Source organism: Paramormyrops kingsleyae, chromosome 1, assembly GCF_048594095.1.
Source record: "Paramormyrops kingsleyae isolate MSU_618 chromosome 1, PKINGS_0.4, whole genome shotgun sequence".
NCBI classification, from domain to species: Eukaryota; Metazoa; Chordata; class Actinopteri; order Osteoglossiformes; family Mormyridae; genus Paramormyrops; species Paramormyrops kingsleyae.
This window is the reverse complement of record NC_132797.1, coordinates 25023419-25051169: the sequence shown is the minus strand read 5'-3', so window position 1 is coordinate 25051169 and position 27751 is coordinate 25023419. Positions and strand designations below refer to the sequence as shown.

General features: G+C 42.4%; 3 protein-coding genes across 6 annotated transcripts in view; all 3 read right to left on the bottom strand.

Moving 5' to 3' along the window:
* Positions 1 to 2662, bottom strand: part of oxsr1b (oxidative stress responsive kinase 1b) — a 64984-nt gene extending 62322 nt beyond the window's left edge. For all 3 annotated transcript variants that reach the window (XM_023800205.2, XM_023800207.2, XM_023800208.2), the window contains exon 1: positions 2412 to 2662. In XM_023800205.2, coding sequence (XP_023655973.1) covers positions 2412 to 2481 — 70 coding nt within the window. In that variant the 5' untranslated portion in view covers positions 2482 to 2662. The remainder of the gene's footprint in view (positions 1 to 2411) is intronic.
* A 6385-nt stretch (positions 2663 to 9047) lies between these two features.
* Positions 9048 to 14217, bottom strand: myd88 (MYD88 innate immune signal transduction adaptor). The gene is made up of 5 exons (XM_023800177.2): positions 13541 to 14217; positions 13164 to 13286; positions 12847 to 13027; positions 12172 to 12263; positions 9048 to 11503 (listed from the first exon to the last, which is right to left on the bottom strand). Exons 1-5 carry the CDS (start codon positions 13851 to 13853, stop codon positions 11349 to 11351), a joined length of 864 nt encoding a protein of 287 aa, XP_023655945.1. The 5' UTR covers positions 13854 to 14217; the 3' UTR covers positions 9048 to 11348.
* Positions 14218 to 23108: 8891 nt separating this feature from the next.
* Positions 23109 to 27751, bottom strand: part of map3k22 (mitogen-activated protein kinase kinase kinase 22) — a 46953-nt gene continuing 42310 nt past the window's right edge. For both annotated transcript variants that reach the window (XM_023800261.2, XM_023800262.2), the window contains 2 exons: positions 25870 to 26047; positions 23109 to 24063 (listed from right to left, as the gene is read on the bottom strand). In XM_023800261.2, the coding sequence (XP_023656029.1) occupies positions 23835 to 24063; positions 25870 to 26047 (407 nt within the window). In that variant the 3' untranslated portion in view covers positions 23109 to 23834. The remainder of the gene's footprint in view (positions 24064 to 25869; positions 26048 to 27751) is intronic.

Here is a 27751-nt window from a genome sequence, read left to right as displayed (position 1 = left end):
CACCCTCAATGTTTTCACAGAAGTTTACAAAAACCCCACCAAACTCAGCACTAAAATATAGCTTGAATAATGAAGTTTTTAAATGAGATTGGTAGTGAAGTCCCACAATCACAATACCACAGTGGAAATTAGGGTGGAATCAGGGGTACTCCAATAGCCATATCTCAAAAACCAATAAAGATGAATGAAGCTGAAATTGAAATTTTTGGTGTCTTCATTTGGTATCAAAATAAAACATTCTGACTTATTAAATCTAACCTGAGTCAGATTTAAATTTTTCCCTGCCAGTACCTATTGCAAGAGTAAGGAAACACACATAAGGCCCAGTCCTGAGTTCCTTAGCCGTATGAAACATGGAAGATACCACCATATTTCAGGCTACATCATGGTGACATACACACTGATTTTGCTAAAGAGAAAGCATGTTTGCACCATTGCAAAGAAAGATTTTAATGACCGTATCTAAAAATTTAGAAACCATACAATTTCCCTCATTACATTTTTAATCCAGACCTAGAATGAGTCTGGAGCCTATCCCAGAAAACACAAGAGAGCGTAAGCAAGGGAAACACTCTAGACAGGACATCAGTCTATCATCACACTTACGCAAACAAACAGTACGGGCAATTTAGAGACACCAATTCACCCAACCACATGCTTTTGGACTATAGCAGGAAACCCAGTTAAACACAGGGAGAGCATGCAATTTCCACACAGAAGGAACCAGGGCTGGGAATCGAACCAGCAACCCTGGGGGTGTGAGGCCACAGTGCTACCCACTGAAGTGCATCTCTCCTGAAAAATTCATTTCAGGTAATGGCTTACAAAAACAAAATAACTTATAATGTTGCATAACAGCATGGTTATTTGAGGGAATGCTAAAGCGATTATGGCAATCAGAAAACCTCAAACTCCACATCCGGACAACCTGAAACTCCGGAGGAAAGAGCATGCTGAAACACAAATGTATTAAAAGTATCAAGAAGCTGAAAACCTTTCTATCAAAATATATAGACGGGTAGAAACAGTGAGACATGTAATAATCAGTAAAATGATTATTCAATTGGTGATTATTCAAATTGATTACGCAATTTGGTGTGCTTTACCCAAGGTTCTTAAAGGATTTAGCAACACTGAATTTGTGGCAATTAAAATAACGACATCACTGACAGCTATAGCAGTGACTAATGTTGCACAAATTAAAAAGCCGGTGTTGAAAACATAAACAAATATCAAATGTATTACTCTCACTTTTGAAAATTTTTACCAATCATGAAAACCAAGAAGAGCTACCAAGTATTATTACATTCAAAAGTACCTGCTGTAAATGTCAAAGGCAACAAGAACACTCAAATATTCATAATACTTAAAAACACATGTCAACTACAAAAACAAATAAACAAACAAAAATTATGAATTTAGGATCCAAACAAGTAACGTGAATTACACGATTACCACAAGTTATGCATTCTAACAAACTTTTGCAAATACTTTAAAGTATGTGTCTTAAATTCCTTTGGACATAGTTAAGAAATCCGTAAAGTTGCCACATATTTCACACCCAAAATTCCACAGTGCATAAATCTGTTTGACACTCTTGTGCTGTATATTTATAAAACACTGAGCTAATCTTAGCAAATATACTGATAAAATACTAATAGTAATGCAATAATAATATTAATAGTAATAGTAATAATATTGAAAATAACTTTGAAAACGAAGCAAGTTATTGCAATCTGTCCGAGGGAACCAAAATGATTAAAGAGTAACGCATAATGAATGAATCAATAATGATAGGCTGCACATTGGTCAGTGATGACTATTATTGCAGCAACCAGCAGTCAGATATCCCACCAATCAGGACAATGTGTCAGAGGAACCCTTAGAGTAATTAAGCTGTCAAGCGTAGCACCCCCCCCCCCCCCTCCCCTCCCCTCCCCTTACCCCGCCCAGATGTTTCAGCTGAGCACCACCCATTGACAGCTAAGCGCGGGGTGCGGGAGCTGCGGTCAAGACTGGTACTCACGGTTCGCGGTCAAGGCGACCGACAGCACCCCCCCTGTCAACCTCCCCACGGCCAGCCGGCCCACGCATGTGAACCTGATTGCGGTGTTAGCTAATACTGCTATACCAAAACTGCGAAGCCGGGAATCCAGTCGGCATGGCTTCAGCATTGATATATAATAACAGCGATCATAATAATCCGGAAAGACTCGTCGCTTACCTGTGACAGGCATACTGCCGTTTATCACTTATCCAGCTACGGTAGCTGCATTCAGCACAGAGCTTACATCAATAACCGAGTGCAAGGGCTATAATGCGAATCGAGTCTGGCAGCTTATCTGATCGCCGCCGCAAATGTCGCGAGCCATAGCAGGCAGGGACCCCGGTGCACGATGCAGTACACTTACCGATCACCTCCTGTAGCTCATAGTCATCTTTGTTGATGGACCAAGGCTGGGAACTTAGGTCCTCCGACATAGCTGCAATTTTGCGATGAAGCTGAGCGACAATCGTACACACCGAAACTGCAATGTAAGTGCCTCTCTTTCCGGATGTAAATATAGTTTGAACCCTGAGACAACCAGACACGGGACTTCTCACTGGGAGCCTTTAGCAGCTCCTACTCCCATTCCGAAACTTTGCCACAGGCGACGTTGGCCCCGCCCACCGCGCGCCCATCTGAAGGGCTTGGACAGACGCGGAAGGGGGCCATCTTGAGTGTGGCAGACGAATGGTGCGGCAACGCAGCAAACCGGCTGTCCGCCCGATTGTACTGTTTTAATTATGATTTCGAAATAGCAAAGACATGATAATCCACAGATGAGCCATTACGCTAATGCTATTGTCAACGTTAGCAAAAACAGAGCAAATTGCCAACCACGAAAATATTGAAACTGCTTGTGTAGTTTGTACTATTTTTAATACTCCAAAAACGGTGGTTTTCTGGGTCAAACGCCACAACAACTGCATGTTTTCTTGCCGCCTGAGATGTATGTATTTACATGCGTTGATTTACATCCGTACATTTTCACGGTCCCAGCAATACTTTGAAGAAAAGGCAACACCAACAATGGCTGCCATTAAATTCCATGGCACGGGACGGACACCGCGTGACACGCCGCGCGGTGACGCTACAAGCTCGCTTGTCTCGTGCATTTTTTGGAGGGGAACCGGGGGCGGTGCCACCAGCTGTCAATCAAATAATAACCCGACCATTTTATACTTCCCTGTAAAACTTCCATAATTTCCACCTGGCGCTTCGTAGAGGGATGGACCCTTGCATGGAGGATTGTTGACATATCTCTACGCACTTATGAGGCGATTGATTCAAAATTGTTAGTGCCACCCAACAGATTTATTTAATTACGGTAAATCATGATCATCTATATCTCGACTACTGTGGTGATGCAGTGTGTGGTCGCTGAGACTCAGTTTGGCCTCAGTGAAGTAATAATAATACATTTAAGCAGTTTCAGCGAAGAATCAGTGCCTGCTGTATTCGTTGATACGTGAAATGAAATAGTGTCATTATTTATGTTACACATGTATTATTTGGAAATAACTGTTTTTACTTATCTTTAATATAAATGGGGTGAGAAGCAGCCAGCACAGCTCCTGTCATTGTTTGTATACCCTGCGCTACTTTATCAGTTAGATATACTACACTCCTTTATGGTTTTAAACGTGCTATAGACTCATGCATTGCCAAATCTATTTGTGTAAAAATTCCAGTTGAAACCAGCAATGCTTATCAGTGGGTATAAACTGGTCAGCATGACTCACTGGAAGACTTATCAGTTGCTTTCAGTGGTGCATTTTGAACTGGCCTGCATTAACCACAAGAGGATCTGCTTGGAGGTTCTTATCAGCACAGATGCTGAGCTACTGGCTGAGAAAACCATAACAACCAGTCAGGTCACCCCTGTCCCAAAAAGCCACTTGAAACTGGTTCAAAATTTTCTTTGTGGCATAAGATATGATGAGCTATTCATGGATGGCAATCCAGCTGGTCAGGTGTGCTACCATTATTTCTCTAAACTGTTGCCACAGCAAAGCACAAATTGTCTTATGGACCCCAAATCACCCCGGCGACATGCTGTCCTCACCCCATGATTCGGGCTGGAGGTCTCACTGACGACCAAATTCCAGAACAGTTCTTCCCCAAAACCATCCACATAATCAATAACTAAATCTGCACCATTGTAGCACTACTCACATCTGCTCTTCATCAACTGCAGTGTCCGTGTCACGTTTTCACTTCACAATTTCACACCTATTACCTATGGATCATTTGTAATCTGTTGGTTTGTTTTTGTACTGGATGTGGCTAAACAAGTAAGCAATAAATATATCACCACCTATTATTTCACATACATGTGGCTTGCTTCAATTCGCTTATTTCTGAACTACTTTTATTGATATATCATTTGATTAGGTTTAATCTGTACATCTTAAGTGTAATTTAGTTACCTATGTTTTTTTCCAATCTAGCATAAAGACATTAAAAAAGATCAAGACGTAGTAAAAGCAAATCTAAAGCATTAACAGCTATTTTTTCCAAATAAACATTGTTAGGGTCTAAAAATTGAATAGCTATTCTTAATGTTGAGAATTGTAGCTAGGATACGCATGTATCAAAATGCATAATTTCCAGCCAGGCAAATCAAATATGCCCTCTAACAAAGTGGCATAGCAGCTTCGTAGACTAATTAAATCCTCGGCGAGTTAACCTCTCTGCAGGAATGTGTACTCTAGTGTTTGATCGGTATCTGTCACACAGCAAGCCAGCGGAGTGCATGTCAGACAGCACGTGTCTGAGTCACACGGCTATAGGGAAGCCCTGAAACCCAGCTACTCCATGCGGAGTGCATGTCGGACAGCACGTTTCTGAGTAACACGGCTACAGGGAAGCCCTGTGTCATGGTTGCGGGCATCTCGGGCACGGGAGCGTGGCATGGTGCAGGCACAAAAAAGGGCGGACGACCCACTTGCGGCTCAGAGACAGACGGGGGTTTATTAAATATAACAGAAAACACTATAAACACAAAACCAAAAGGACCACGGGGGGTCAAACACTAAAGGGAATAAACTAAGACTAAATATTACAAAACAAAAACCAGGAAGGCAAACACAGGACACAGATCTAACCAAGACAAGCAATAACACACTCATAGACCAATCAACAATGAACCACTGGGGAACTGAACACAGGCAGGAACTAAAATACTAATGGGTAACGAGACTAACACAGGACAGGTGAGGCTAATTAACAAAACCAAGGAAACCGGGCACAGGTGAAACTAATGAACTCAAAAGGAACTGAAAACAGGGAAACTAATAACTAACCAAGGAAACAGAAACTAACACTGGAGAATCTAAACAGGTAAAGACACAAGCAGAGGGCACAAGGAACAAAACCAAAAACCATATACAAAATCACCAAATACAATAACTAGACAAACTCAACTGAAACACTAGGGAGCAAAATACAAAAACAGGAGGCAGGATTCAAACATAGGACGGAAGGGTACTCAAGACAGAAGGGTACACAGATAACCACATGCTCTACACATTGAGCCACAAGACCAGACAGGTAACAGGAGAAACTCAAAGACAAACATGAAGGACAGGATGACCAGCAATGCCTGCTGGTCAAACAGGGAAGGGACACGGAAGGACCACAGCAGGGGCTGACCCTGACACCCTGGAACCCAGCTACTCCATGCGGAGTGCATGTCGGACAGCACGTTTCTGAGTCACACGGCTACAGGGAAGCCCTGGAACCCAGCTACTCCATGCGGAGTGCATGTCGGACAGCACGTTTCTGAGTCACACGGCTACAGGGAAGCCCTGGAACCCAGCTACTCCATGCGGAGTGCATGTCGGACAGCACGTTTCTGAGTCACACGGCTACAGGGAAGCCCTGGAACCCAGCTACTCCATGCGGAGTGCATGTCGGACAGCACGTTTCTGAGTCACACGGCTACAGGGAAGCCCTGGAACCCAGCTACTCCATGCGGAGTGCATGTCGGACAGCACGTTTCTGAGTCACACGGCTACAGGGAAGCCCTGGAACCCAGCTACTCCATGCGGAGTGCATGTCGGACAGCACGTTTCTGAGTCACACGGCTACAGGGAAGCCCTGGAACCCAGCTACTCCATGCGGAGTGCATGTCGGACAGCACGTTTCTGAGTCACACGGCTACAGGGAAGCCCTGGAACCCAGCTACTCCATGCGGAGTGCATGTCGGACAGCACGTTTCTGAGTCACACGGCTACAGGGAAGCCCTGGAACCCAGCTACTCCATGCGGAGTGCATGTCGGACAGCACGTTTCTGAGTCACACGGCTACAGGGAAGCCCTGGAACCCAGCTACTCCATGCGGAGTGCATGTCGGACAGCACGTTTCTGAGTCACACGGCTACAGGGAAGCCCTGGAACCCAGCTACTCCATGCGGAGTGCATGTCGGACAGCACGTTTCTGAGTCACACGGCTACAGGGAAGCCCTGGAACCCAGCTACTCCATGCGGAGTGCATGTCGGACAGCACGTTTCTGAGTCACACGGCTACAGGGAAGCCCTGGAACCCAGCTACTCCATGCGGAGTGCATGTCGGACAGCACGTTTCTGAGTCACACGGCTACAGGGAAGCCCTGGAACCCAGCTACTCCATGCGGAGTGCATGTCGGACAGCACGTTTCTGAGTCACACGGCTACAGGGAAGCCCTGGAACCCAGCTACTCCATGCGGAGTGCATGTCGGACAGCACGTTTCTGAGTCACACGGCTACAGGGAAGCCCTGGAACCCAGCTACTCCATGCGGAGTGCATGTCGGACAGCACGTTTCTGAGTCACACGGCTACAGGGAAGCCCTGGAACCCAGCTACTCCATGCGGAGTGCATGTCGGACAGCACGTTTCTGAGTCGCACGGCTACAGGGAAGCCCTGGAACCCAGCTACTCCATGCGGAGTGCATGTCGGACAGCACGTTTCTGAGTCACACGGCTACAGGGAAACCCTGAAACCCAACTACTCCATCACTCTCTGCAGCCCCTTTTCCTCAACAGCCTATAAGGAAACACACCCTGCCATATGATTCCCACCAGGGTAGAGGCTGGGGATGACTCATAAATATTAGCCTGCCCTGAAATTATTTTCATTTTCATCGGAGCCATCCTGAATACATCCATGAAAAACAGTCCACTGTCGAATAGCCATTGGTCACAGTGATTTACATTAATCTCTCTTCTGACTGTTTACCCTGATCAGGCTCATTTGGGGGTGGGGGGCTTGGAGCCTCTCCCAAGCAGCATACAGAACAAAACAGGGGGGACGCATGGTGTCAGTCCATTTCAGGGCACTAACTTGGATGTAATATGTGATTAATTAGATTTAAAGTGTATCTATAAGATTTATAGCACATCTTGTTTCAACTAATAAGGTCTTGGCATTCTAATTTATGAGCTTCCAGACACATTATCACTGGCGTTTCTGTTGAAGCCATCGTTAACCCCACTTCTGCCAGCTTTTCAGCCTAGTGGCAGCTGAAGCACATTAGCCTTGCTTTCCAGCAAAATAAAAAGGCAAATCAGTGACTTTTGGAGAGCCAGGAAACCTGAGCACGCTGTGGTCAGTCTTCGCAGGCCTGGGAAGTATCTGTGCTCCGCTGCCATGCGGTGGAGGTCAGTGGTATTGCAGCTCTTAAGAATAGCCCCTGACTGACTCCCACAAGGAGCCTACAGTACTTCAGATCCTTTAAATCAAGGCTCTTCAACTCTGGACCTCGATTCCAAATCCAGGCCGTGTTTTCAGTTCTCCCAGGTAGTTGTTTAATAATTACTGATTCTGATTGGTCAGAGGCTTCACACCTGACTGACAGGTAAAGGAAGGCTGGAAAACCAGCAGTGCTCGGACCTCGAGGACCGTGAGTTGAATAACCCTGCTTTAAATGGTCTGGCTGAGGAGAGACAGCGTTAGGGAAGGTAAAACACACCTACTAGAAGAATGTAAAAAAAAAGGTTGTAATTTTAGAAATAATAATAATTTAAGTTTCGTTAGAAAATGGCCCGAATGATTTACAAATCACCTCTGATTAACCAATAGAGGGAGCCAAACATCCAACTCTGTAGACTCTCAAACATCCGTCATTCAACTGCTTAACTCAATCATGGTCATTGGGGGCCTGGGGCTTATACCAGGCAGCATAGAGCACAAGGCTGGGGTACCAGTCCATCACACGGTGGATACAGACACAGTTATACACTACAGGCAGCTTAGTGATGTTGCTGAGCCCAACTGCAAGGCCTTGGGCTGCAGGAAAATTTGCAGCATATGCAAGCTGCACTGGGATAGATATTGGACTCAAATCCTCAGTAGTGGAGGTATGAGACTGCAGTGTCACTGAGCTTCCTTGCCACATGGCTTTGTTTGTGGAAACAACAAATAGCTCTTCAAGGATGTTTACTATAGCTTTACTTGTTTGAGATTGTATTACATTACAGGTAAAGTAACTGGGATTAATAAAAACTGTTTTCCAGGAACATCAACATTCACACGTGCACCAATAATGTGCCCATGAAAATGGGTAAAATGAGAAATATAAAATACAAACTAATTAATATAATGTTCAAAAGCAGACTACACAGTACATACTCAGCAATTTTAAATAAAATGCTGAAGAATGATGACAGGCTTGCCGTGTGAAAAACTACAACCCAAAATACATTCGCTGGCTAGTCGTCTGTCACCTAACAGAATCAGCAGGTAAACACCGCTTGCCAAGTACTGATTTAATAATTTGGCACAATCGTCTTGGTCACCTATAGGTTCTTCTCTGATCCATGTTCAGTTGATGACATTTAATGAGCTGCTATATTTCCTGTACTGTCCCGGAAAGGCTGCTCCTCACAGCGACACTAAGAAGCTTTTGAAAATCAATACATTTTTTACAGTGATTGCCAAATGAAATTACATTGCTACACAAAATGTGAAAATTAATTTAGATTTGTCTTCTGTGTGCAGAATTAATTGCTTTAGGGTTCTCATTCAGAAAAGCTTAATCAACCATAATTTATTTATAACAACACTACATTTAAGCATGATGACTTCATATAAAATTGGGCTGGGGTGGATTTTTAAACCAGCCCATTCAGGGAGTTCCTCTGCTTTGTGTCCTGGGCTGATAGGAATTATTTTGCACGAGGTCAGGGTGAGTCTGGAGTCCATCCTTCAAATGCTACATACAATGAAGGATTAAACAGTTTTAATGAATATTTTATTTCTTTTTGATTATATTTTGCTTCCTAAATGACTCAGATTGATACTGTGTATCACTACTACTGCTCACTATCATTGCTGTTTATGAGTCAATGACGCATTCCTTTATTAATGAGCTCCTTTTATGAAACCTTACTTTCAGGAGGAGATTAAAAATAATATAGAGAAAGCCAAGTATTTACAATGCAGGTCTGATTTTAATGAAAGGAAAATGCACTTTTAAATTAATTAGTGTATATCTGTTGTCCCACCACCTCCCAAAAAACTGCTTACTTTTATAGATTTTTTTTAAATTGAATCCACTATACGCTCAGTCTGTCCAAATGTAATTCCTGACCCTGAGGTCTGCTTTTCCCCTCCTGATTCACCAAGAAAAGGGAACAGAATTAGCAGGTCACCATCACAGTGTTCAGTTTTTTCATAATAAGAGCAGCCTTGTGAAGTCTGGCATTTATTATTATTATTTTTATTTATTTTTATTTTTTAAAAAAAAACAATTTTAGTTACAGGGCACCATGAAGAATGGCTCAATCTTCTAAACCTACGCTGTGCAGAACCTGACACAAAAAAAGAAAACAATGGCAGTAATGAAAAGCACAAACAGTAATCAACCATTATCTTGAAAACTGTTACAAATTGTCTCCTTCATTAATCTTGAAGTTGTGCCAACATTATATTACACAGAATGCAGGAGAGAGGAAGCAATCTACCAATTTACCACATTGTGTTGTTATAATAAAAATATAATCTAGACAGGCAGTCTCATCAAAACAATCAAATAAAAAAAAAGCACAAAACAGGACTGCAACACAACAAAATTAAACAGAACATACACATAATTTCATAACTCTTTCAAGTTCAACTCCAAAACGCTCAAATTTCACTTCAGAAGATCTGTGATCTGTGACTGCAGTATATTTTATTCACTAAATTAGTTTTTGACTTAATGTATATGTTTCTTGGATTGTCAAGTTAATTTGTGCTGGTACACCAGGTAATAACTGAAACAATTAGTATACTAAATAAATATTAGTTTGGCTTCTTCTTACGAGATACTGACATCTTGAATTCTGAACTTTATTGGAAAAAACATTGCACATTATACCTGCAAAACAGCCAATAGGTCAAGTCATCTGAAATTTTGCAAAATCTGTCATTAAGTGGTATGACAAGTAGACATGCAACCATAAGGAAAAGTCCTTTTTTTCTAACTTCTGAGGAACTACACAAAAAAACTGCAAACTACAATCAGAGGGTGAAAGTGAAAACATCTGGTCCTATTTCAAACACCACTTCTTAGTCCGTGAATGTCGATTTGCACAAATTTTAGGAAATGCAACCAAATTGCAATGAGAACTAATCTTGCGTTTCACAGTTTCAATGGAAGGCACATTACGATAAATGTATAGTTTTATTATGAACAGATATGGCATGTATCGTATAACTGACGTACACTTAGAACGCTAATGTCAAACAGTAACTTCATTTTATTTTTTTTTAAATCTTATCTAGCTCTGATTTAAAGGAACCCAGGGTTTTAGCTTGTGCTACACTAGCAGGAAGACTATTCCATACTCTAACTACACGCTGTGTAAAGAAGTGCTTCCTCAAATTCATTGTAAAATGTTCTCCTGCTAATTTCCACTTATGGCCACGAGTTCTAGTACTAATATTGAAGTAGCCATTTGGCTGAACAGCATCCAGACCTGTTAGAATCTTATATACCTGGATCACGTCCCCCGTTAGTCTCCTTTGCTCGAGGCTAAACCGATTCAGATAAGAACATAAGAAATTTACAAACGAGAGGAGGCCATTCGGCTCATCAAGCTCGTTTAGTGAGAATTTAACTAATAGTTCAGAGTTGTTAAAAAAGTAACAAGTAAACAATTCAGCAATCAATGTTCAAACCAGCAAGCCAAATTGAATGTAATTCACAAACGTAATGTTTGATGGCTGTGCTGCATTCTTTCTGTATTTGGTTTGCAAGGGATGCTGGGAAGGTCTTATGTGTAAAGTCACATTACTTGAAATGGAACTACCCTGGGCCACAGGAGCCAATAGTATCCTCATTACGGCAACGACAGAGCTTTGGCCAGACGGACCCAGAACCAGGCTTGAGTGCAGGGCCTGGTGTAGTCGCACAGGGTCAGGAACCGCAGTATGCTTGGGAAGGGCTTCTTCATGGGTTTGTACACAACCGGGATCAGCCGCTTGCTCCGTGCTCCTGGAGGAGGTGACCGAGAGAGTGAACAGAGTATCGCATTCATTTTATCTGAACCAATGAGCTGCCAGAGAACCTGTATCTAAGCAAGTCCCTGATGTTATAATAATAATAATCGATACTTTATAAATCCCTGTGGGGAAATTGTCTTTACGCCTCCCTCAACTTGCTCTTTGTAGAGTAAGCTGTCTGTGAAGGGCAGCCCCCTGTTGGGGCACCCAGGGAGCTGGGGGTTAAGGACCTTGCTCAAGGACCCACAGACGTGCTGAGGCTGGGTTTGAACTGGCAACCTTGTGATTACAGGCACACAGGCTTAGCCCACTGAGCCACACAATGTCCATTTACATGTTACTCTTGTTGAAAATAACTACTATAGACTAAGTGAAAGTGACTTTATGCCGAATTATCAGGACATATACAGACTGTCCCTGATTTATAACCTATGCGATTTATGACAACTCACACATACAGCCAAAGTTTCTTCTAAAAACAAATTCCGGCTGGCTGTTCGCACGGCATTGCTACCCCACCTAGTGCGCGCTGCATGTTGTACGATAGTTGAAGTGAAAGTGATTAATTATCATTGTCGTTACTCTATTCTTTAGTGGATCATGCTTATAAGCTTCACAAAGTGTGAAAATGTTTCCATCTTGCTCACTGCGGCACGTCACCTGGAGAGAGGCTCAGAGCAAACTTGGTTTGGAAGTCACAGGCATCGCTTTCCAGATAATCGTCCGAGATCACCACCACCATCCTCTTACACCTGTACACAGGCAGAACATGGCAACCTTGACAAAGGCCTCAAAGGTACGCATACATGCCCAGAGTAAAGCTACATACTACATCTGAGACAAAATAACACAGAAAATTTTCAGCGTCATACAGAGAGCTGACAAACTGCAAACAGTCAAGAGAGCATCTCAGAACACCAAAATAAGCACTCCCCAGCAGGGGAGTATAAAGGGTTGGGGCCAAAGTGGCACTCGCCCCAGGTAAAAGCTAATTGGTTCACATAGTGTCCACTCCCCTGTCATTCACCAATTCAAAACATATCATTGGCTAATGATAAGGTTGGCCAATCTGTATGAATTATGCCCCCTGGTATGTCCCCCAATTAAAAATTTCTAGAATCACCCCCACCCCACAGATGGCAAATCCGCTACAGCAGTGTTTCTCTACCCAGTCATCAGGGACCCCCAGCAGTCCACATTTTTCTCCCTCCCGACTCACAGCAAATATCTGGTGCTGGGAGGGAGCAAAAACGTGGACTGTCTGGGGTCCCCTGAGGACTGGGTTGAGGAACACTGAACTACAGGCTACTATCCCAGCACAGATGTGTGACTCACCTCTTCTCTATGAGCTCGCTTGTAATGGTCCAGACGCAGGTGCCAGGCAGGACGTCACGGTCAAACACACACAGCTTCAACCTGTATTCTGTATGCTCCAGCTGGTTTATCATCTCACAGACAAAGCTGAAGTCACTTTTGCAGTAGCAGATGAAGGCATCAAACATCTCGGGCGAGATGCCTGCAGCGAGAGACGCAGGCTGTTAGCAAGAAAAGGAACCACTCTTGGCAAAAACAAAAGCCAAATATCGTTAACCTATTCAGACCAACAATCACATAAGATGTACGTGTCGATCAAACTGCTGTGCTTTACGGACCCTGCGGATCGTCTCGTGTGGTGATGCCCCTCTTCTCCGCCGTGCGGGGTTCACAGCTGTCCACCTCCGGTACTTGCAGTGGGGCCTCACTTGCCTTCTTCAGGTACTCTAAACAGTCCTTTTCTATGGAAAAAAACACGGGTATTGATCAAACAAGTCACCGCCACATTACACGGAAATGAAGCTGATAGAAGTAATTTAACATTAAAGCACAAAGACATATTAAACGAAGAGAAATCAATAGCGAAGTATTAAATCAGTCTTGCCTAAATAGCCACGTTTACTGACCCAAATCTATTACTAAACTTTTTTTAGTTGTTGCAACACACCACACATTGCAGCACATTGAGTGTTTTCGGTCTTGTGTTTTAACTCACCGATCGCGGAATAAAGGTCTGTAATGACGTCCTTTCTCTCTGCTTCTTCCATTATCGACAAAAGCCTCCCGACGGTGGCCTCCGATCCCTTGACTTGCCAGTGCTCCAGAACAGTCATGGTGGGGTTCTCGCATTTCTCGTAGTTTTTAATTTCCAGGTAGCTGAAGCCCATAGCCTCGGCCAGGGCCGTCCAGTCCGCAGCCACGGCATTTCTGGGATTTAAGTAAAGCCCGAGCCTTTTCCTTACGCCGAAATTCAGGGCGATCAGAGGGATACTACAAAAATCAACACTGGACTTGCACTGAGCCGACATGTTACCGGTCTGAATTTATGTAAAATTTAAATTAAGAAGTCCAGCTCGTCCGGATCCGAAAAGTCGCTACAAGTTGCCGATGCCTACAGCTTTGTTATTTCTCAACAATGGTGGAATAAATGCGGATAAAGAGAAACAAAGTACCGAAGACTCACCCATCCACTTTTAATTTAAGGGATCGTACTACGATACAAGAAAACTTCGCTGATGTTGCTTATTAGTGGGATGTTTCCCAACAAAACAACAACAATAGTAATAATACCATGTGTTTTCTGGTCGAATCCCCCCAAACTAGCAATGTAAGTGACAGCCGCGTTTCCTCGTTTTTTAGCGGTAGAAAAAAACGCAGCTCACGTCACAGGAAGGAACAGCTGGTCCAAGATCCACTTTTGCAACACCTACAGAATATTATCAGCCTGATGTTTATGAGCAGGCTCCAAGAACCTCCACAGTAGACCAATGAGTTACTGTGAAGAGTCAATTATGATCAATTCAAATGCAATGCATTATTTCCAAGTGGAAGAAAACACAACATTCTTGCAATTGGAGCTGGGAAGCATCTGCTGATCTTCACCAGCTCTTGTTTCTGGATTAAGATCTTGGCATCCCGTAGATTGACCTGTAGGTTGTTACCCATGTGAATTTCCAGCAGGAGTAGATGTATTTGGACCTCACCAAAATGCAGAAAGGCCAGAAGAAACACTCATAAGTACTAACCTTTCTGAACTGTGTTGTTCTGCTGAGACCTTGAATATACAAGGGTAAAACAATTTCATTCTCAGCAGTAGTCTACTTCTTTTGTCATTTTTCAACAATGCTTAAAATTATGGGTGGATCATTCATTAGGCCTATAGACAAGAAAATATCTGGAAATTTCTTAACGGTATCATTGAAGTAGACTTTGACTCGCAGAACGTGGTTAAATGAACTAGTCTTGGTCTTCACAGATCAAATTTCTCTTCCTTTTTCACATAAAGCCCTAAAAAAAGCCACAGAGTGTTTCACTTCCTTCCTGCATGCTAGCTCACTAAGCACTAGCGTGCCACAGACCCGCTATGACGCTCAGCTCCCATTAATGCCAGATATTCAGAGGCAGGAAAGCCCACCACTTTCAGACAGCCACAATGCATCGACTCTGCTGTTGGGTTCACAAGGGATAAGAACAATTTAAGCAGCGTAAATACACAAAACACAATGTGATAAAAGGATGTATTGAGGCACTGAATTCAGCTGCATGTCAGGTAACATTACACTGATAGTTAGAGTTTTCAAGTAAGTATTAGAGCCAGAATAGGACCAGACACTCATTTTTATGGAAACATGTAATATAATGAACAATATACAATATGTTTCTCAAAAAACACTGGTTTATTCGAAACAATAGTTAGACTGCAGACTTGCACCTAGTGCTAAGGTATCTCCTTCCTCATATGCTGGGATTCCTGCATCAAACTCCAACTCACCGTGACCCAGTCCTTGATGGGTGGTTTGGACTTCGAAGAATGGAGGCTTGAAACTGAATGGGTGACATTTATTATTTATTTGTATATATTTTTTTAAATGTCAAACCATGCATCTATTAACCTTCACACCTCAAACATCAATTAACTCAAATATTTTAGACACAGAATGTGCAGTTGAAGTACAACATCACCAGCAGGTTAAAGCATCCAACAGACAGCTCCTTGGTTATACCTGATAAGTTGAAATGTTTTCTTAGAAACTTTGTTTAAGCCACACGGTTTCCGGTGCAACTTCCGAAACAAAAACCTGCATCAAACGGCAGTGTGTTTAACTCGTCAGAAAATAATTTCCAAGTGGAGAGTGAAGCTGTTTAACCCTTCGTGGTGCAGAATGAAAGAGTGGGTTTGGTGCTCAACAGGTTACAGCATGCAGACATTTGATTGCTATTAATTTTAGTGAAGATGTTAAAGATGTAGCTTGCAGGTTCTAGTTCCCCTAAGCAGTACTGATGTGATCCATAAGCAAAATACGTAACCTGAATGATAGCTGTAATACCTTGACGTATAAACAAGTAAAAAAGAAAAGTGTCTGCTATAGAAGGAAATCAGCACTTTCAAAAATGTGAAAATATGTTGTTTCGTTTATTACACAGTGAACAATGCCTTCATTTTATTTGTTATTTGTAAGCACTACACAAAAGACTAGGAAACATGATCCGAGAAAATCCAGCCAAATGTCAGTAACAACTTAATTCTCTTTTAGGAAAAGAAGTATTAGGGTTTATCTGGCTTTTTGTGTCTCCATACCTGCACTTCTGTCGCACTGTAATCATAATGGGCCCATTATTTGCTGATATTAAACTTCCTCTTTCCCTCATGGGTCATTTCCAGCACTGGCACCGAGTACCGCCAGTTGCCGTAGTGACAGCGCACCTGAAAGTCCGTCTGAAAGGGAGATTATTATACTAAATAAACAGTCTGTTGAATTTTATTGGTATATAAAACGGAGCCAAAATGAAAGCACTGGGGGGTGAAGAAGCAGGAAAAGCTGAATTTAAACAACAAATATTCTCATCCTTGAAATTTGATTGACTTAGGAATTAACCGAAAAAGGGGCAGTTTTTTGGGGAGCAAAGATTGTAAGGGAGAGGACTCTGGTCCACTGTATGGCGGTCAGAAACACACACAAACACACAAGCTCCAGCATTCAGGATGGGAAATTCAGTATCCTGAACAGTATTTAATTGGACTGTGACAAAAATGTTGAACCTTGAAGCAAATGCATGCAAACAAAATGAGAACATAAGAAAATCCAATCTGCGACGTCCTGATTCAAACTTCACAGCCACTGGGGGTGCGAGATAACAGCAACTGCCCTGAAAACACTGAGCTAAAACAACAGGAAGTGTGAAAACTGCTAATCAAGCTACAAGTCCTGATAAAACAGAAGGCTGAAGGAATGAAAAGAGTCTGATCTCCTGATCTCATCAGATACGGCACAGTGAATAGGTGATGCCAATAACCAAACAAACCAATAGCATAACAGGGACTTTAGTACGATGAAATATCGCAAAAGTCTCAAAGACTGCAAGGGCTGGTATCATCATAAGCAGGGACATAACGGTAACACCTTACTTCATGAGGTACTAATATACTATTATTTATGTATTAATTAACCACAAACTGAGTCTTAGTTACATACTGATCTCATGTTAATTCATCATTAATGAATCATGATGTATCTTTCATCCCAAGCAGTTACTGTATTTGTTACTATATCTGTTAATTCTTTAAACCCTTGTGAACTACTGAAGGAACTACTAAGGAACTACTGAAGGAACAAGTAATGAATAACACAGGTGAAAATCTGGTCGTGTTTGTTCATCATTAATGAATCGTGATGCATCTTTTACCTCAAGTAGCAACTGTATTCATGATTTCTTTATAATTTGTACTTCAGTAGTAACTGAGTTATTACTAGCCTAAGTATTTGTGACCCCTCAAGTAAAGTGTTACCGACATAACTGATACGCAAGCGGTACACACGGCAATTTGTTGTTGTAACAGCGCGAATGAGTACTTATCTGCTGTTACACCAAGAAATTTCTGTCCATGTTAACAATTTATACGCCGAATGCATACTTGCGTACCAGTTACATCAGTCTCCGACCATAAGTGAATCTCCCTCCTATTGACCTAATGGAGGAGTGTCTCTAGCTAACGTGAATAGGTACCCAAACAGACTACAATAAAATTCTGGTATGCTGTTTGTTGCTTAATTGATTGAAATTTTGTTTCATTCAAGTATAATAATAGTGGTATGTATGGTGACTCATTACGCTCATCTGAACCCTTCAAATAACACAACATAATATTAGATGAGCAACAGAAAAAAGGCTGTAGGCCTACTACCACATTTGTAAAATTATTCATTTTCATATGCAATGAGCTGCTAAATCCGGATAACTTTTTGGAAATGAGTACATTTTCTGCGGCACAAGTAACTGAAGTGTAACCACTAGGGGGCAACAACTATATGACTCAAGTTTTATGCTAGCAGCGTGGCTTGTGTGATGCTTGGGTACAGTTTTTAACAGGATTTAAGTTCGAATCGTCAGGGATTGTTCCATACTTGTCATGGAAGGCAGAATAAAGTTTTGTATCGAAAACTGGTCTTACAAACTATTAAGACCTCAGTACGCAAAACATAATCATACAGAAATGTTAATCTCATGTAAGCGGTTACAAATTAATAAACTGCAAATCAATCACTGAAAACTTTATTTTTTTCAATTGAAGAACAGTACTTTTTTTTGCCTACAGTTAATCAGCCTTTTAAAATAGTTGAATGTGAAATCTGCAATGAAGGGGAAGTAAATCATTGAAGGGCAAGCGTTTTTTGGATGTCACAAATATTTGTGGCAAACACGGAGCTCTCGTTTCCTGCAGTCAAGTGCTGTTAGAAAGCAAGAGTTATTTACTGAGTACCTGCAATGACAGGTATTTCTAGAGGAATTTGTGTTATGTATATAAATTTCAAAGGTGCAATTACCTGTACAAACAATTACCTGTAATTTCTTTGTTACATTTCGCAGTAATTATAGCCATACATTTGCTTATAAAGTGTGCAGACAAGTTGACGATGGGGCATATTCTTGCTTATGCGATGAGCATCTTTTAATTGGTTTGTTCACAATACAAGATAGGGTGTTGTTTTAATTCTTCCCCAAAAAAGACACCCAGACCCTTATGCCCAACTCCACAATTAAGACGCTGTGCCTGTCTTTTCTCACCGTGCATCACTCCTCCACTCTCCTCTACACTTCCTTCTTCCCTTCCCCATGTCACGTGGTTCTGGTCGCTGAAACACACCTCAATGCACTTTATTGATACTAGATTTATCTTTACAACTTTTCTGATGTTAGGCTCTAGGCAGTGTTTTACTTTTATTGCTCATAACTACTGTGCACGTCCTACTGGTCATTCATTGGAAGCTCAGCCTATCAGCACCAAAGTTGACTTCTTCACACCTGAATGCTTGTTATGAATTGCCTGCTTCATTTGTAAGTCGCTCTGGATGAAAGCACCTGCTAAATGTTGGATATACAGGTTAACTACCTGCTCATGCTCAGGGGCCCTTTAATGCATGGGTTTACAGAGGCTGAAGCCCAGGGGGCAGCTTTAAAAAGGGGTTCAGCTAACCTCTTTCATCTTTTATTCTTACTCTTTTTCCTGGTCAACAGCTACACCATCGTAAAAGAAAGCAGGGAGCCTTCTCACAACTCAAACAGCCCCGTTGACCGTGTTAATGTGATTATGCTCATGGGTACAGACCAAAACCCATCCTGGATAACTGTGTCTTTAGATACTTTGACACCAGCTACCCTGGATGCTGAAGATACAGCTGGATATGTGGACCTCAGAAAAAGCCTTATATGGCAAACCCGCCCACAGTTGAACCTGAATAAGGCCACGTCTGCCACTCTTGCCTGAGAACGTCACTGCGAAGGCGTCCTCTCCGTGGCAGAATTTGGAAACTCACCTGGTGTGCATTCTGACCTTCTCCACCACACCTGGCTCCTCATGGGTCACCTTTAGCCGGTCCAGGAATGATGACCGGAAGAGTGAGATGACTCAGCTGTTGAGCTCAGCCGCAGTTACTGTACTCTGCTCCTCGTGAAACATGACAGCGCTGACCCAGCTCAGCTACTCGATGACACCAGCAGCTGCAAGAGCGACCACACATGCTGAACAAGGGAGCAGCAGCTCCTGGCTCCGACACCCCAGGAGCAAATGGGGTTAGGGGCCTTTTGGGGTTTGCCTGTTCTCACTGTTATACAGGTTTAATGCAGGTTCCTCAAGCGACCTGAAAACATGATGTCAGACTAATTACCATCTCTAAATTACCCATAGTGTGTGTGTCTGCAGTGCTGCGGACTGACATCCCACCTAGGGTCTGCCCCAGCCTTGCGCTCTGTGCTGTCTGGGATAGGATCCAACCCCCCCATATGACCTTGCCAGGATAAGCGGTTGGAAGATGGGTGGATTATGGAAAATGCGTAGTTCCCTCCAGTACTGGAACAAATAACATGCTCAATCAGGCTGTGTCTGTGATTCATTATACTCCTAGTCATATTTTCCTCAAAAATATAGTAGCATGCTGTTCAGGTTATAGGTAAATATTTAAACTACTTACACAGTGTTATGTTTCATTTTGGCAGTGCAGGGAGTTTAATTTCCAGCAGCTGGTTATCGATTACAGTGAAAATATACTGTGTATTGTCCAAGAGTAACTCTTCCAGCTGATTATGCTCATTTCAGTGCCAGCACAGCTAGGGGGCATGTGAGGGAACGTGGAAGGAATATGGTTCCCACAAACCTAAGACGTTAGGTATTTCATTTAAAAATGTATTTACATAGCTATGTCACATAATGCCAAGGGCGTCAATTTATCCCAGATTAAAAGGAAATACCAAGAAATCTACTACAATTATGTCAAAGGAATTATGTTTAGGTGATCTACAGTCAACACACAAGCATGCACCTTGGAATACATCAGTAAGACTAACACGTTTGAATGAGTTCCCTACATTACTGATGATTTAAAATGTTGCTTACCAGAAAACCCTCCCATGACCAAAACTCCTTCCCTGTTAATAATGGTTAGCATTACGGTTGTGGGCTGGTGCGGGGGGCGGGGTTGCTGCTAAATCTATCTTCCTAATATGGAAACGTTCGTCTGTGCATCTCTAACAAATGCAGTCGTGTCGTTTAATCTTCGGCTTTCTCATTATATTCACTCGAGACATAAAAAAAATCATCTCACAGCATGCCAATATGCATGTCCCGATCAATTTGCATGCAGAAAGAAAACGGTGTAATTTCACTTATAATCACGGAAACAGAAGCAATTTCAAATGGAACAGATAAAGATACCGGCTGTAGACGTATAAATGGGCGATATCACGGAAACGCTTAGACTGTGACGGGAAACCGCAGGAGACGAGCGACGCGCAGACCGTTCGGTCAACTTTCACAAAATACGGACCCAGTAATGCGTGTAACAACCCAGAAACACCAGTCTAATTTAACCATACCTTGAAAGTTTCTCACATAAAAATCGTTTGAATTTTGATTAATGCACCCACTCTGCACGCTGTTTGTTATTCATTGATAGTGAAACCACTGGACACCTTGCAAGGCACCATCTGCTGATGCACCTTTTGCCATCTGCAAGTGTCAAACACATTTTCCCCAAATGTTCCCATATTTTGTGCATGAGTTTGCCTGTCACTAAGTAACGGCGCCCTTGTTGTCACTGATCTAAACCATATGCAGAACTTTAAAGCGATTATTTGAGCGAGAAATATAAAAGCAGGGGACACTCCGGCGGCCTTAAAAAAAAATCAGTTTATTTCCTTATTTATTTAAACATATATAAGAATCAGTCATAAACAACGTCTTTTGGCTGCCTAATTAAGGTCCTTATACCGGGTACAGTCAAAAACCTTCGGGCGGAGATCATTTCATACTGCTCCTCCAGAAAACGGTGTCATCCGGGCACGCGATCATGTGTTTCCAGAAACGTAACTGCAAGGTTCGCAGCCGCGCGGATAAACACCTTCACTTGACACGATGTAGGAAATAGTGCGCAAGGCACGGGGTGATACACCTATTTCACCCATTAAGGGTGTTTACAGAAGGCACTGGCTGGATGTTGTCACCTGTAACCTTTTCCATCACTGTTTGTGCTCTGCCTTCCATTTCAATGAAGAAAAGGTTTAATTTTTGGCACTCATTCCATAGGTACTGTAAGATATATCTGACTCCAATATAGCTAGACAGGGGGGGCTGTCGATCTATCTGAGAACTTCAGGATGTGCCTGAAATTGATTCAATTCAGTTCAATGCAGGGTGATGTTGCTCAGTGTCTCATTTACAGATGTACTTAAGAAAAAGTGCTGACCAAGGAGTGACGCGGTTGTGTCACTCCTCCAGGGCTTTGTGTGTGTGTGTGTGGTATGTATATAATTCCATTGTGAGGACATTTGGTTCCCACAATGTGATAGAAACCCGCTACTGTGATGCTGTGGGAGCTATTTTTTTCAGTCCCCACAAAAGAAAATTCAATTTTATAAAAAATCTCTGACTGCAATGAGAGAGAGAGAGTCCTGCCATGGTACTCGAACCCTGCTTTGTGCCATATCCCTAGCCTGTCCCGTGGGTTAGAATGATGTAATGCTTTGGTCTCAGAGATCCAAATCCATGCAAAAGTAATAAAGTCTATTTGCTGATTGGCTGGTGTTTGCACAGGGGACATGGACAAGGCACAGATGCCCACACCCAGATTTCTGGATCATTCTTCAGTTTTCACAACTGGAGATCAACAGAGAACCTGTTGAGCAGTTGCAGGAATGTGAGACTAGTGAAGAAGTGACAGTAGCAACTAATACAGTGACATACATGGGCTGAAACGAGGAACTGGGTTTAGAATAGGGGGATTGGCCCTCCCCCTTAAGTTATTTAAAGCATGTGCTTGCGCTCTCTCTCTATGAAACTACGTAACAATGTATTAAAAGCTTCAGCATGTTCTGTTTTAAAAACCTTAGAAACACCTTTTTAAAAAAACCTCTAAAAACAGCACAGCTGCTGTCCATGGCGACCTGGGCATCCGTGAGGGTTTTCTTTCCATGTAAATGCAACTCTTATCATATAATGGCCATCTGGTATACTGGGCGATTTCCCAGTAGGCTGATGGGCTTGCAGGCTGCCAAAATTGATTGTTAGGGACCCCCCTGGTCAGCAATAGGGTACCCTCCCCTCTCAGGAAAATTTACCATGGGGGGAAATTCCAAGGGCGATTCTTGATATTAATCCAGCCCTACATGTAAATTGTCATTTTTGTCAGAAGTGTAAATAATCCTAGAAGCCAACCTAGAGGCAAGATCGAAATGGGCACCTCAGAGATTCTCTCAGTGCCTTTAAGTGCGTTTGATTACTTACCTATAGTTTCAGTATTTATAGATTCTGCATTACACCATTTCTGGTCTGTATTCAATAGAGGGGTACTGAACTGAAATAAATCTTTCATCCATTTGCTTGGCAACTAAAACGTAACTCAAAAAATTATTTTTGATTTCAATACAACAGTGTGGACATTTAACCAGATGCAAATTCGTATGGGCAGCATTTGCTATCAGCCCTGGATTGTTACTTGTTCATTGCTTACACCGTAACTCATAACAGCGCAGTAGTTTGATCTTTCTGTAAACATCACTACAGACCAAAAAAAGACTCTTCTTACTTGTAATATACATCTACAAAAATGCCATATGCATTATCAAAAATATGACCTCCATTTCAACTGGATTATTCCCTATTAAAACGTTATATCAAAAGTGCAAGAATAATCACAATAGTGTAGGTTGGCAGAAATTAGCAGGTTAACAATTTTTGAGTTCTAACTGCTTCAACAGTTTCTCATAACATGGTAAAAGTGTCCGATATAATTAAGACAAAGTAAATTTGAACTTTGGATTTATAAAATGTTTTCCGTTGACACATTCAGTACTTTCTGTACATATTATTGTCACTTTCTTCATCCGTTGGCTTCTTCCAAGCCAACAGTCGGAGTGAGTCACGTGGAGAAGGTTACGGGATGAAAAACAATCTATCCTGTTGGTTACAGGAAAACACCCTCAGGGTGTTGGGAAAAACACATTAGTAGTCTGAGAAAGATGCACCCCAATTGGGATCCAGAGAAGATGGCAAGTTATGGATTTAGCAACCACTGTACATCTGTGCCTGTGGGTCTGATACAGAAGTTCCAAATGTGGTTCCCAGCACCAATGACAGATGTCAAAAAACCTGCTCTGCTAAAGCTTCGGCTTCCAGGTGATAGATGCGCCAGGGGTGGAAAGGTCAGTTTTTGCCAGACAAGGGAAGTTCGGGTGACCCCAGCAGGCAGTATGAGGCAGGCACTGAAGGGGACGTAACTGGGGTGCGAATGCTGGGTGACTTAAAAGCCACTCTGTACAAACAGGTGTTTGAGCAGCACCTCAGCAGTAGGTCTCCTCTTCTCCTCCACAAAGACCTGCCAGAGGAAGTCTCGACAGGCGTCAGTCACGCCCTCGGGCAGCACCGGCCTGGTGGGCTGTGTGGCGATCTTGAAGATGGCAGCCATGGCCTCGAACTCTGCCCATGGTGGCTTCTGGGTCAGCATCTCCACCACCGTGCACGCTACACTCCTAAGACAGACACGAGAACCGTCAATGTACACCAAGAGGGAACAGCCTTTGGGTGGATAGATGGACGGATGGAGGGGAAGGTCTTTCACAAAACAGCCTTTAGATGGATGATTGGATGGATGGGTAGGTGTGTGTATGGTTCAATATATAGACAAATGGATGGATACAGTCAGTCTTGCTACAACGCTACTAATGTGTTCCTGAAAATCCTTGTGTTCACCAAAACCACATACTAAAATACACATATTCAATGGAAAAAACGTGAAGAGGATGCGACTCCAAAACTTAGTAACTTATACCAAACAAAATAAATAAAATAACAAAAACAGTAATACCAGTGGCTAACACTGTAATTATGTGCATTTTATTTAATTTTATTTAAGTATATTGAAATAATAATACATTATATCATAAACATCTCCTATGAGTCTTATAACTCTCAGGAGAATTGCTTAGTAACTGAATGTGCCGAAGTCGCTAACTTGTCCATTGTCCGTACTCAGGGGTCATGGTATCCAATATGATGCTTCATGAACCATTTGCTGTATTTTGTGATCCCACTAGATGGCGATCTTGCTTTACTTTGGGGCAGGTTTGAGCCCCAGTACCATCTAGTGGGGTCAGAAAACACAGCAAATGGTTCATAAAGCGTCGTTTTGGTGGTCATTAGTCAGGAGTAGTGGGTCACAGCCACAATGCAGCTGGGCATGCACACAGCACAAATACAACAGATTACAGTATGCGGAGGGTTACTGAAGGCAACGTGGCTACATACAGACCATGAAAAGCAAATGTCAGTGATTTAAAAAATGTTGCTGTGTTTTTATTTGACAATTTGTCAAATAATTAAACATTTTTTAGAATCTTAGACTTTGACCTGTGAATGGTTGTACAAAGAGTTGCATTCTTTTAGATGTGAAAACCAGTTTGACCAATTCACTGAAAAGAGCTTCAAAAGAACAATTAGTCTACTAAAAATCACTGAACTTTCAAAGAAAATTAAACGATCAAACTCAAAAACGCAATGGAAACGATTTTATGTATAATATCCACAATTGAACATCTGTCTTGGATACTGTAGCTGTTTCTGCCTGCAAGTCGTGTTTCCTGCGAAGACCATATCACATTGTAGTTCACATAGTGTTCTCTCTGACTGAAAATCGCGCAAATACAAATGTGATTCCACATTTTATTGGATTTGTATACTAATATATTGATTGCGTTAGAGCAGATTTGCAGTGTGATATCACGCATTGTAGCAGGACTGACTGTACTTTGTAATTCTGAAGGAAACTGCAGCTTCAGAGTAGCTCAATACCCATTTAGACAGGAAAAAGACATTTACACATTAAAAGATGAAAACAATAAATAACATAATAAATAGTAACAGTGCAAAGAATGCTAGGGAAGGTATTGCACAGAGTTTCCATAGCAACAGATTTCCATCCAGCCAGTAAATGGGCACAGTAATCCTTTATCTCAGAAAGAGTCATGGAAGGATATCAGTAATTACAAGGTGCTAACACGTGGCATGTGGCTCAGCAGGGTTTGAAACCCATCCTCAGCAGACGAGTTACGTGTTCAATGGCCCCTAAGGCAAGGCCTTTAACCCCCCCAAAATGCTCTGGGGTGTGGCTGCCCTGGTGCTCGGACCCCAAACTAAAACATTAGCTACATATTTGTATATAAGTGTGTATTAGTAATTTTATAAATTGCTAAAATGTATGAAGGAGAATCTTTAATCAGTGTTTTCCCTGGAAACCAATCTCAACATGACAGGTCAGAAAAGGTGGCACGTCCCCCTACCAAATGTCTGCCTTTCTCCCGTAGCCCTCCCCACTGATCACTTCCGGACTCATCCAGTAGGGGGTGCCGGTGACCGTTTTGATCCCGGTGCCGGACATGCAGATTGTCTGGATGCGTTTGCTGGCGCCGAAGTCCCCCAGCTTCACATTCCCAGACAAGTCCCTAAGGATGTTGGCACCTGAAACGGGACATATATATGGTATTAGGAAATGTTGCATGAACCCAAATGACGGGCGATTTCAGGATTTCTTTAAGGTGGAAGGCATGAGGGCCTATAGTTCATACAGAAGGGCCAAACTTATAATTAGCCAATGACATCCTTTGAATCAGTGAGTGACAGGGGAGAGGGCACTGTGGGGGCCAATCAGCTTTTAGCTAGGGAGAAGTGCCCCTGTGGTTCTGCCCCTGCCACTCTTGTTTCCACTGTCAGTACAGAGAATGAAATGGCAACTGGGCAAACCCTCCTTGGTGGCTACAGGCTTGAACCTCACACATATACTGTAAAGCTTCAGTAGGTGTTTCTCAGAAGCCTGGACTCTTCAAAATGTATTTAAAATAACTTCGGCACTTCAATGGCTCCCCCTGAAATTCTCAGCCCCCTGAAAAAATATCACCTTTGGTGAAGATCAATCTGATAAATATAGTATGCCACATGCTTGGCAAAATGTACCCAGGGTTGGGGGCACGAAATGTGTACAAAATCACGTCCCATATTGGATAATCCTGTAAAACATTGGATTGAAGGGGGGGCTGCCGCCGCCCCCCCGAATCTGCCAGTGTATCTGTGCCCCTATGGTAACACCCTGGTCCAAGGTTCATAAGGATGACACAGTTAGCATAGGCTAACTGTGCCTTAATGCCCCGTCAGCCAGTGGCTCACTGCTCCAGACATTACCCCCCCCCCCCCCCCCCCAGACCTAGGGAGGGGCGGCTGGTGGTGATTTTCAAAATGGTTGGCAGTATAACAAAAGTCCTTTATTTTCTTATTTTATTGGATCACTTACTTATATGTAAATTCTACTCTCCTTTCTTTTGTAAGAAATTATCTATAATCCTTCATACCAGCATGACTCCTCCTCAAGCGATTTGAATATACAGATAGCTTAGTCAGCAAGCTAACTACAAAACTAGTCTACTAAAAATCACTGAACTTTCAAAGAAAATTAAACGATCAAACTCAAAAACGCAATGGAAACGATTTTATGTATAATATCCACAAACGCCATTACGATAAACTGTCTCCCTGGATTACAACAAAATGTTTCTCCGCCGTTGCATGGGACAGAATCAATAGATACTGCAAGCCAACACCCAACCTTGTCAGTCGTGAACATTAACATTATTGGTAGCTTATCCTGTCTTGTTGAGATGTCTCCCCATCACTATGCAGAGAAACCTGGTTTCCAGGTGGGACTAAAATATCTGACTGCAAGTCTATCTGTCCAGTCAACGTTGCCTCAGTAAAAACTATGTATGAAGCTCCCATAGACTCCCAGAGCAGCAGGGCATCTGGGCGGAAAACATGTAACTGAAGCATATTCACCAATAAGCTTTAGTCTCCATGTAGACAAAGCGTACAAGAGTCTTCCATAGACTCCCAGAGCAGCAGGGCATCCGGGCGGGCTCTAAAAACATGTAACTGAAGCATATTCAAGTAGACAAAGCGTACAAGAGTCTTCCATAGACTCCCAGTGACACACAGTGGGTCTCTATGGGCTGAATTTGTCCTGATTTCAAAGGGAAAATTTGCGCCTGCTTTTGAAAACAACTCCAGTGATACAAAGAGTGGTGTGGTTCAATTAGTGAGCTACATCACATTTTAATTGCAAAATAAAATGAAATATTTATACATTGATGAATTCAATTCTTTTGGCAATTTTTT

What these genes read in the sequence shown, in the direction of transcription:
- myd88 (XM_023800177.2), bottom strand. Translation starts at nt 13,853, where the DNA reads ATGTCGGCTCAGTGCAAGTCCAGTGTTGATTTTTGTAGTATCCCTCTG. An exon ending in AGACCTTTATTCCGCGATCG is followed by an intron (nt 13,287 to 13,540) that starts GTGAGTTAAAAC and finishes TTTTTTCCATAG; the next exon opens with AAAAGGACTGTTTAGAGTAC. An exon ending in AGCGAGCTCATAGAGAAGAG is followed by an intron (nt 12,264 to 12,846) that starts GTGAGTCACACA and finishes GCCTGTGTACAG; the next exon opens with GTGTAAGAGGATGGTGGTGG.